Below are 12,274 nucleotides of genomic sequence, written 5' to 3'. Positions count from 1 at the left end.
CACTGATAGGTGGATGCCAGGGAGCATGGTTCAACTTTACTTAAGTATGGAATAAGAAGCCAGCAGTACTTGCAATGTCCCTTTTTCACCATTCTTTAAAAAGGACTAAATCTACAAGTATAATTGAAGCATAAATGGCAATTTGAAATAATCTACGTCCCAAAATCCATACGAAAACAAGAAAGATAAAAAGCTATATTCTCCGTATCTGAAACCAAGTGTTGACTCCGGCGCAGGATTCATGGACTTTCACGACAGCAAATCTGGCGCCGAGCCTGGACCGATTCCGCTACTGTGAAGGGGCTAGTACCAGCGCATGGAACACAATCGATTCCAATGAATAATGGTGCGCAATTCGCTGAGTCCATGATTGACACTCGGGAGGCTGACAAGCTGCAGCCGCACATACACATTACATGTACACATATACAACAAGGTGGCACTGATTGTGCTGGAGCGCGTTCATACTGTTGATGGATCGGCTGGGGCCTGGGGAGGTGGCTTGGGGAGACACACATATGATTTGTAGCTCTAAGTTCCCAGTGGGCTAGCAGCGGCATGCGCAGCTGCATAGCTGCCATTCCGGCTGCGGCAATGCTGATCAATGCCAGTCCACCCCAACCCCACAGCCCACCTCCTTGCCAGCCGCACAACTGTTAGCAAACTAATGTGGTGTTGGACACTTTTTGTACCCCCTCTCTCTCTCCTTCAGCAGCAGTGCCATTGGGTTCACAGAGAATACCGGGTCAAGCCCGTTACAGATGTGCAAACAGTGTTTACTGTACATGCGTTTCAGACCACATTGGCACCGCCGACAAGGTGATGGAGAGTTGCAATTTGGTGTCAAATTGGTGCCCACCCCGATTTTGGTGTCGGAACCTATTCTCTACGTTTTGCGATTTCGGAGTCAGCCAACGGAGAATTACGGCCAAAAGATAAATATATATGACTCAATGCTTAATAATGGGTGTTACCCCAATGTTCCAAAAAGAAGTGAAGTGTGTCCTCTGAAATTATTGGCCAGATAACTGACATCCATAGTTGAGAAATTGCTAACCAAGAACATTTTCTGAGATGCTATTATATTCCAAAGAATGTTGATGCAAGGACAATTCAGCATCAATTTAAAAGTGGACAAATGGTATCTCACACTTCTATTGCAGTTCCTTAAGCAGAAATTAAATTATTAGAGAATTGTGCTGCCTATATAGTAAATACAATCTACTTTGGATTTCAGAAATCATTTGCTAAAGTACATGTAAAGCTTTCAAATAAAATTACGATTCTTTGAATGAAAGGCAAATTAGCTAATTGGATTGAAAACCAGCTTAGTGATAGAAAACTGGAGCAATGATAAAAACAAAAGATTATGGGGCACTATCCAATAATGATATTGTGAAGACCACTTTATTGTAAATTTTGCTTGTGTCATTAAGCTGTGCCTAACTGACAAGTATAAAATAGGTTTATATTATTCAAAGGCATCTGAAGCCATTCAATAGATGATCTATAAAGGAATTTGAATGTCGATGAATATAAAATAATCACATGGAACCGTGTATTCATTCTAGCCAAAATCAGTTGGTGTTCTGGGATGGTAGGTCATTAAGATGGTAATGTACTCGCATTGATAGTGTTTACTTATTTATTGTAAACAAAGCAATTCATTATCCCATTATGACAAAGAGAAACACAATAACCCACTGTATTAGAAAGTCATCCAATTTACTCACTATACTATTATACAATCCCCAAACAGACGATAATATTTTAAAAGAAATTCAAATTTTCAGTTCATAGCTGAATGGATGACAAGATTTCATATTTTAAGATGTTCACTACAAAAGGATAAAAAGCACTATTGACTAAACACTATTTTTGAAGCCTAGAATCCTTCCCCTCTCAAAGCCCATTTCCATGACAATATGAGTCACCTGGGCCTTATATCCAGGTAGAAATGCTGATTAGCTATCTCTGTGAGTCCAATTCTCTTTTACCTTAAAGCATAAATGATTACAAACCACCATTCTTAAGGCCTGTGTTTTATGTTGCTGGGGAAGGCATGCACCTGACCCGGAAGCAGGTGAAATTGCATGCGAAGACATCAGGCACGTATCCCAACATCATTGTGCACTCGCACAATATTTCAGTCGGCGGGTCCATAAGAGAGTTGTAGGTGTTCCTGCTGACAAGCAAGCAGGCAATCTAATCCATTAGGGGTCAACTGAACACAATTCTATGTGGTCCATCTACTTTTCTGGTTGGCAGGTTGGTGGATCGGCCTGCCGGCCTTTATGTTTTAGCTGCAACCTCGATCTAGGGCGGGATGAAATGTCAGGGCTGAAGTAAAATTTTAAAAGGTGTCTGGGGTCTGTGGTTTCTGCTTGAATGTGCTGCCTAAACAGTTTGCAATGTTTCTCCAGTGCAATTTGCTTTTTACAGCTCTGCAACGGCTGTCTCCCTGAGTGAGCACATGTGAAGCATCAGCTGCACACTCTTTCCTCTGCACCTTCCCTCTTTCTGCCTTGCCCGACAGTGTTGAGCCTTTCCCAGTGTATATTTCACGTTAGCTGTCTGTTATATTATTAATTGGCCAGACAGCATGAAATCGCATTCCGATGCCAATTGCAGCGCGTTTCCCACCCACTTCCAGGCTCGCCGAGTGCACGTGCCCTATGGGCGAATGATTCAGGCCCAACACTTTCCTGGGGCATTGGAGACTCACAGTCTGTCCACTGTTGACACAGAGGCTGTTGCCATTGTCCTTTGCATCTTCCCAATTGTATAGTTTGGGACCCTTTAAATTTCAAACAATCAAACAATCCAGGCTTGCTGCCAGACCAGACTTCAGGATAGGTCATATGACCCTCTTTGTCATTGGTCAGATTTTTTTTGTCATTGGTAAGATTTTAGAGTCTGTTATTAAAGATGAGATTGCGAAGCACTTGGAAGTGCATGGTAAAATAGGACTGAGTCAGCACGGCTTTGTCAAAGGGAGGTCATGTCTGACAAATCTGTTAAGAGTTCTTTGAGGAGGTAACATGCAAGTTAGACAAAGGAGAACCAGGGGACGTGATTTATTTAGATTTCCAGAAGGCCTTTGACAAGGTGCCACATAGGAGACTGTTAAATAAGTTAAGAGGTCATGGTGTTCAGGGTAAGATCCTGGCATGGATAGAGGATTGGCTGACTGGCAGAAGGCAGAGAGTGGGGATAAAGGGGTCTTTTTCAGGATGGCAGCCGGTGACTAGTGGTGTGCCTCAGGGGTCTGTGCTGGGACCACAACTTTCTAAAATATACATTAATGATCTGAAAGAAGGTACAGAAGGCACTGTTGCTAAGTTTGCAGATGATACAAAGATCTGTAGAGGGACAGGTAGTATTGAGGAAGCAAGGGGGCTGCAAGGACTTGGACAAGCTAGGAGAGTGGGTAATGAAGTGGTAAATGAAATACAATGTGGAAAAGTGTAAGGTTATGCACTTTGGAAGGAGGAATTTAGGCATAGACTATTTTCTAAATGGGGAAATGCTTAGGAAATCAGAAGCACAAAGGGACTTGGGAGTCCTTGTTCACGATTCTCTTAACGTTAATGTGCGGGTTCAGTCGGCAGTTAAGAAGGCAAATGCAATGTTAGTATTCATGTCAAGAGGGCTAGAATACAAGACCAGGGATGTACTTCTGAGGCTTAATAAGGGTCTGGTCAGACCCCATTTCGAGTATTGTGGGCAGTTTTGGGCCCCGTATCTAAGGAAGGATGTGCTGGCCTTGGAAAGGGTCCAGAGGAGGTTCACAAGAATGATCCCTGGAATGAAGAACTTGTCGTATGAGGAACGTTTGAGGACTCGGGGTCTGTACTCGTTGGAGTCTAGAAGGATGAGAAGGGATCTTATTGAAACTTACAAGATACTGCGAGGCCTGAAAAGAGTGGACGTGGAGAAGATTTTTCCACTTGTAGGAAAAACTAGAAGCAGAGGACACCATCTCAGACTAAAGGAATGATCCTTTAAAACAGAGATGAGGAGGAATTTCTTCAGCCAGAGGGTGGTGATTGCCACAGAAGGCTGTGGAGGCCAATTCACTGAGTGTCTTTAAGACAGAGATAGATAGATTCTTGATTAATAAGGGGATCAGGGGTTATGGGGAGGAGACAGGAGAATAGGGATGAGAAAATATCAGCCATGATTGAATGGTGGAGCAGACTTGATGGGTCGAGTGGCCTACTTCTGCTCCTATGTCTTATGGTCTTTATTTGACCTTAAATTAAAGACACCCCCAATACATAACAGAATAGCAAAGGAGATAAGAGACATCTGGGCAAACAGGAAAGGAATGGCAGTAGTCAGGTTTGTTAAAGAAAATTAGTTTTTGTTCTGGTGAAGAGGTTTACAATGCTATGGAATGCTTAAAATCCATCTTGCTTAAAGTTAAGTCAGGCAGCCTGATGATATGTAGTGTGCTGTTTTCATTGTATTTTTACTATTTTTATATAAATATGTCATATACCTTGAATTGATTCAGATCATCAGTTGTTTGTATATTCATCTTGCAGTGAAATAATGACATATTCTTCCAGGCCAACAATTGAAGCAATAAGTATGTTAAAGACATGAATATTTGGTTTAGGTCACAAACGTTAATATAGGGCAGTGTGAGTCAATTTCCATGAACGGCAGCACGGTAGCACAGTGGTTAGCACCATTGCTTCACAGCAGCAGGGACCCGGGTTCGATTCCCGGCTTGGGTCACTCTGTGCAGAGTCTGCACGTTCTCTCTGTGTCTGTGTGGGTTTTCTCCGGGTGCTCCGGTTTCCTCCCACAAGTCCCGAAAGACGTGCTTGTTAGGTGAATTGGACATTCTGAATTCTCCCTCAGTGTACCCGAACAGGTGCCGGAATGTGGTGACTAGGACTTTTCACAGTAACTTCATTGCAGTGTTAATGTAAGCCTACTTGTGACATGAAGAAAGATTATTATTAAAAGTGGGATGTTCAGCCCGACCAGATGAATGGTGGATACTGATGAATTAAAGAGAGCATGCATACTCTCAAGTTACTTTAGATACCTGACCACTAATGTAACGGCAGCAAAAGGCAAACTGTGAAACACATTAATCAATTACATTGAGAGTTGACTTTTTTTAATCCAATCAAAATTTTGGTGATCAAGATAAATACTATAATTCAATTTAGTATTACACAGCTCAGCATGTTTCATAAAACATAGAGGCTAAAAATTCCTCAACACAATTTGAAGTGAAGGGAAATAATACTAGTCTTTATACAGGCTGGTGTTATAAGTCTCCTCTTGTCCATCATTTTATTTACAATTATATGCTATTAACTTCGTGTTAAAATAGCTTTGGTAACTGCCTTTAAATTAATTAATTTACTGCTATGTGGAAAGTTGAGAAGTTCTAACACATGAATTTTAACTGGGTATCTAATATATATAAAATAATTCAGACTGGGGGGTACAAGGGAGCCACAAACTTGATATTGTAGATAAATTTGAGAATGCCCCATAAGTAATAAAGATCAAAAACTTGAAAATTATGGTTTGTGATTCTAGTGTACCAACATCGAATGTATTCATAGGAAATTCTTCAACTTGCTATTTTGTTTAGTAGAAGCACAACACTGCAGATTATTCTCATCTCCAATAATAATATGGTGCAAAATCCGAATGTTCTAAATTATGAAAGAATGGCAGAGTGAAATATTGACTTATTCCAGGGTTTTAAAAAAAATATCTGAGTGAACTTTAAACATTCTGATACAGAATTCTTGATGTTTTGCAAGCATAAAAAAATGTCCTCTGCTAAGGAGTATGTATACTATGGTGGTTTTTGCATAAAATAAAACAACATTAACCGCTAAATATAAATAAAAACAGGATAAGGTGTAACAAAGTAAATCTGAACTTGCCTGTGATAAAATGCTGCTCCTGTCAGAATCATGGAGTATTCATTGGTCCATTTTGATGTGTACCCCCATCGCCCCTTACTGTTGTCCCAGTAATGACTCCTAGCTGGGTAACCAACGATACGATCTGGGAAACTGTGCCATACAATGAAGGCAAAATCAACCTAAGAATAAGAATGATAAAGTGAAAAGTCTGGTTCTACAGTCAAAAAACTCAATTATAGGCATTTTGGAACAAGATACTTTCCGCTGCTTTGGGGACTACCAGTGGCAGTGATCACACACTATTGAAACAATCACGGATTAAAACAGGATAGGTTTTTTGGTTTAGGGAAGGAAAAAGAAACAATAAAAATAATGAAACTTTTTCCACAAAACAGTGGAGAGGAAACAGTCTCATCATATGTTTTATGTTGATCTGCACAGAAGCTTCTGTTATTTAAAAAGTGAAAACTTCCAGATTATGTACAGTAAAATCTCTATGAGCGGCATGCACCTGGAATTACATTTACCAATGGAATACAATGCAATACTTGTAGCACGAAATTTCAAGGAATAAGGTATAAAATAATATGTAGGTGTATGTAGGTGTTCAGGAAATAAAGAACAATATTCTTTTTACTTCTAATCCTCAACACTATCCTAAAACATGAAATAAAGTATAACTTTTTACAGTAGACAGGTACACAAAAAGTAAAGAAGAATTCTCTTTATACTCTAAGAAGATAAGAACTGAGAAATAGGAGCAGGAATAGACCATACAACCTACTGAGCTTGCTCCATCATTCAATATGATCATGGCTCCTGATGTGGTTCAATCCCATTTTCCTACCTGCTCCCCAGATCACCTTAACTCCATGAGAGACCAAAAACCTGTCTAACCCAGCATTAATTGTATTCGGTGGCGAAGCATCCACAACCCTCTGGGATAGAAAATTCCAAAGATTCACAACCCTTTGAGTGAAGTAATTTCTCCTCATTCCTCTCCTAAATGATCAGTCCCCAACCCTAAGACTATGCCCCTGTGTTTTAGATTCCCCGACCGACAAGCAGAAACAATCTCTCAGCATCTACCCTATCAAGCCCCTTCAGAATGTTCTAGGTTTCAATGAGATCACTTCTCATTCTTCGGAGCTCCAGAGAATATTTGCCCAATTTACTAAACATCTCATCATAAGAGAATTCCTCCATCCCTGGATACAATTTAGTAAACCTTTGCTGTACCACCTCTAATGCGAGTATATTCTTTCTTAAATGTGGAGACCAAAACTGCACTCAGCACTCCAGATGCAGTCTCACCAAAACCCTGTAGAACCGTAATAAAACTTATTTATACTTGCACTCCTCTTGCAATAAAGGCCAACATGCTTGCCTTCCTAATTGCTTGCTGCGCCAGCATGCTAATTTTCTTCAATCCTTGTGCTCGCACACCCAATCTCTTTGATCATCAACACTTCCAAGTTTCTCAACATCTAAAATATATTCTGCTTTTTATTCTTATGACCGAAGCAAGTAACTTCACACTTCCCTATATTATACTCCATCTGCTATCTTGTTTCACATTCACCTAACCTGTCTGCATCTCTTTCCAGCCTCTCTGTGTCCTCCTTGCAACTTATCTTTCCACGTAGTTTGGTATCATCAGCAAATTTAAATACATTTGTTCATCTATTCTAAGCCATTAATATAGTTTGCGAATAGCTGAGGCCCCAGAACTGACCTTTCTGCAATCCACTATTACACCTTTCCAACTTGAAAACGTCCCGTTTATGCTCCCACTCGGTTTTACATCCATTAACCAATCTTCTACCCATGCTAATATATCAGTCCTCATCTTCATGGTCCCTTATTTTGCCTATTAACCTTAAATTATGCCTTTTGAAAATCCAAGTATACTACATTTACTGGTACTCCTTTATCTACACCATTAGTTATATCCACAAAAATTCAAAACATTTTTTCAAAAGGGGTATTGCTTTCGTAAAACCATGCTGATTTGTTCTAATCATTGAGGTGATATACATTACTGTAAGTACACAAAGGGTTAATGTATATACACTATACCTTGCTAGACACTAGAGGGAACACCAGAGACATGACACACAGACAGTCAACCAATAGGTCAGTAAGATAGGACACGACTAATGGGCAGTCACAATACACACAGAGGTGACACTACCACAGGAGGGCATTACACCAACCCATATAAAAGGACACATCACACATGCTCAGTCTCTTCCCAGTGGAGTCACTCAGTGAGTACAGACACAGGGTTGATGGAACATCACACCCACCACGTGGATTGTAGCAGACTGGTTAGTTAGTCTGAGTAGCTATAGAAGGATTAACAGTAGCGTTGAATCCAAGTAGGAGAATTGTTAATAGTTTAATAAACGTGTTAAAGCTATCTCCAAGTTTGAACCATCCTTTGTCAGAATGCACATCAAGGAAGCAGCTTATGCTACGTCAAGAATATAACAAAACATGGTTCCAGGAGTGAACTGTTTCAATCCATATAGTTAAAACTCAACAACACAGTGACAACCAGCAACAACACCCAGGCAAGATGTTCGGGATTCCGGTTCCACAGCAGCTCAGGTATCAAAGCAATCTCAATGAAAACTGGTGTTGGTTCAGGCAGAGATTCGAGATCTACCTGGTAGCGTCCGACCTAGATGGCGTGGCGGATGCAGAGAAAATAAAGCATCTACTTACCATCGCGAGTCCAGAAGCCACTGAAATCTTCCAGACCTTCAGATACTCAAAGGGGCAAAACAAGGGCGACTTCCAGGCAGTCCTGGACAAATTCCAAGAATTCTGCGAGGAACATACAAGAGGAAAAGGTAAAAGAGGCGCCAACACTCACCATGAGGTAGGCTTGCAGCAACGAACGGCAGTTTTGAATTGCAGCCATCTTAGAAAAGGTGCTACACATGGGCAGTTGCGCAAAGAGCGCACAGAATGGGAAGGTCCCTTTGCGCATGCGCGAGAAGCCGCGCATGCGCAATTGAAAAGAAGGCCCCAAGTAAGGGAACAGCGATATTCACATGCACAATCGCTTCCTACGCACTACGTCACACGCTTCATGACGTCCGAGGCCCTGGACCACGCCCACTTAAAGAGGAAATGTCCCAAAACACGAAAAACAATTTTAAAGCCTCAAAACCAGATTCTTTCACCTGGGACGACAGCACAATGCCTGAAATTCGATCAGTAGCTGAAAGTAACCTCTGCAGAACCCTGCAACAAGCAGTTAGCACGGCCTAAAGAGATGATACAGTCCTTGAAGACTATGACTCAAACCTTGAATTCTTCTTTGGACATCGCGAGCCCAATGCCAGCTCCGACACAAAACGTGATGATATGGTCTTGGAAGAGAACGGCTCAGACAAAGCTTTCACCTTGGGAGGCTACCCCAGTACCAAATCCAAACTGCAACTAGACGTGTTGCACATTGACGACCCCCACGACGAGTTCTTCGAATTGGGGAATCTTCAGCCCAGCATACACGACATCCCGACTCGTGAGTGCAGGATGATGCTGCGACCAAGAGACAGAGAGCGGTACAAGCCCACAGAGAGCGGCCTGCTGCCACACAGAGAGTGGTCCACACACCGCGAAGGGTCCTGACTCCACACAGAAAGCGATGAAAGATTCCACAGCGAGCTTGTGGACAGACTCCACGATAGAAGCAACGCAAGACTCCACAGTGCAGTCCTTGCATGAACAAGAAGTGACTCGAGTGACACAAGCCTCCACAGAGAGCACGTGGACAGACTCCACGATAGAAGCAACACAACACTCCCGATCGCAGTCCTTGCATGAACAAGAAGTGATGACAGTTTCCACAGAGAGACCAATGCACGATTCCACACAAGGAACCCTGCAAGACTCCACAGAGGGAGTGACACAAGCCTCCTCAGCGAGCTCGTGAACAGCCTCCATGATAGAAGCAATGCAAGACTCCCAAGCGCAGTCCTTGCATGAACAAGACCATGAGGGTATAGCAACATCCTCTGAGCAACCAACAGCAGACAATGCAAGTCTGCCATGCTCAAGTGAACAACAGAGAGACTGTGACAGTCTACCACGCTCAAGTATACAGCAAGCAGACAATGACAGTCCACCCAGATTATTTGAGCCACCAGAAGACTCTGACAGTCTACCCAGCTCAAGTGAAAGACAAGAAGACACTGAGACTCTACCCACTGTATGTGCGACAAGTGACAACGGCATCCCACTTCCCATACCAGATGTGCAATGTGACAGACCTCAGCTAGTGTGTACAGAGGCACTCGACAATCACAGTGAGACAACTGGTGACTCCGGTGGCACCACTTTACTTCAAACCTCATTCGCTCGAACCTCTCCACAAGCAAATGCATTCCTGAACGTTTTGACTCCGGACGTGGAGCATCAAGAGACCTCAGAAGATGCAAGTGAACCTGAAATGACTCCGGACGGGGAGCATCAAGAAATCTCAGCTGACTCAAGTGAACCTGCAATGACTCCGGACGGGGAGCGTCAAGAAACAATAGCTGATTCAGGTGAACCAGAAAGGGCTCCAGACGGGGAACATCGACAAACCAAAACTGACTCAGGTGAAACAGACCAGACTCCAGACGGGGAGCATCGACAAGCCAAAGCTGATTCAAGTAAGCCAGACATGACTCCAGACGGGGAGCGCTGCAAACTCAGTGATGGCACGCTCAAGGAGACAGCAGATGCCACAAAGCACGCTAACACGAGTAACTGTGTGAAGGACTCGTATTATCCACAGAGTGTGGTCCTTGAGCGCAGCAAACACGGCAACCAAACCAACCAACACAACAACAACATCACAGACAATAGCAAGAAGCGTACCAAAGGCAACAACGTCGACAACAAGCACGACAAAAACAACACCAATGGAACTACTCATTGTACAACTCTGCAAATGAGGGACACTGTTACTGCTCAGCTCAGTACAATGACATGCCATGCCATTACCAATTCACGTTTGCTGTACTACCAACAGGCAACCTGGCTTTCAGGACAGATGCCATCAAGAATTACCACCACAAGCATCGAAAGAAAAAAAAGAGAGTCCAAATCCGACAACAAAGTGATTTGACCACTTCTTGGTTCCTTCAGCTCAGGGACACTGATGGTGTTTACAATGAAATGCCACCATCAACATCACCAACTCACCAACCAAACAAGAAAGCCACTCGACCATAATAATTTATGAACTTTGGACTCATGCATATGATTTGGACTTATTGTTTAATGATCACTGTTATCATAACTTGTACAGAGTATCACTCATCTACATAGTTTGTTCAATTTTCTTTAACACTGTACAGAAAATATGTAACACGTAAAAGGGGGGATGTGGTGATATACATCACTGTAAGTACACAATGGGTTAATGTACATACACTACACCTAGCTAGACACTAGAGGGAACATCAGAGACATGACACACAGACAGTCAACCAATAGGTCAGTAAGATAGGACACGACCAATGGGCAGTCACAATACACACAGAGGTGACACTACCACAGGAGGGCATTATACCATCCCATATGAAAGGACACATCACACATGCTCAGTCTCTTCCCAGTGGAGACACTCAGTGAGTACAGACACAGGATTTATGGAACATCACACCCACCACATGGATTGTAGCAGACTGGTTAGTTAGTCTGAGTAGCTATAGAAGGATTAACAGTAGCATCGAATCCAAGTAGGAGAATTGTTAATAGTTTAATAAACATGTTAAAGCTATCTCCAAGTCTGAACCTTCCTTTGTCAGAGTGCACATCAAGGAAGCAGCTTATGCTACGTCAAGAGTATAACAAAACAATCATTTTCTAAGTGCATTGTTAAAATTCCTTAATAATTGATTGTAGCATTTCCCCAATCATCAATGTTAGACAAACTGCCCTGTATTTTACTGTTTTGTCTCTCCCTCCCTTCTTAAAAAGCAGTGTAAAATTTTCCAACTTCCAATCTAGTGGAACTGTCTGAATCTAAGGAATTTTGGAAAATCATAGCTAGCACATCCACTACCTGTGCAACCATCTCTTTTAGAACCCTAGGATGTAGACCATCAGGTCCTGAAATTTGTTGGATCCCTTACGTTTCTTCACTGCTTCGGCAGGGATTGTCCATTTCAGAGACTAAGTGTTGACACCGGGACTGAAACGGTGAACATCTACGACCACAGAATCGGTGCCGGTCCTGAGCAATTAATGGGCTAGCACCAGTGCAACGTGGAACTCAAGCGATTCGAATGGCAATTGATGTCCGATTCAGCAGGGTCGGGTTTGCTTCTCAGGAGGTTGACAAGCTGCAACCATATATAAGC

At 42.4% G+C, this 12,274-nt stretch overlaps 1 protein-coding gene across 1 annotated transcript in view; it reads right to left on the bottom strand.

Moving 5' to 3' along the window:
• LOC140410640 (exostosin-1-like) overlaps nt 1–12,274 on the bottom strand; it is a 968,627-nt gene that overhangs the window by 60,492 nt on the left and 895,861 nt on the right. Inside the window, exon 10 of the mRNA XM_072499003.1 lies at nt 5,925–6,085. Coding sequence (XP_072355104.1) covers nt 5,925–6,085 — 161 coding nt within the window. The remainder of the gene's footprint in view (nt 1–5,924; nt 6,086–12,274) is intronic.

The sequence above is a fragment of the Scyliorhinus torazame genome, chromosome 4 (assembly GCF_047496885.1).
Source record: "Scyliorhinus torazame isolate Kashiwa2021f chromosome 4, sScyTor2.1, whole genome shotgun sequence".
Taxonomy (NCBI): Eukaryota; Metazoa; Chordata; class Chondrichthyes; order Carcharhiniformes; family Scyliorhinidae; genus Scyliorhinus; species Scyliorhinus torazame.
This window is presented reverse-complemented; position numbering and strand designations above follow the sequence as displayed.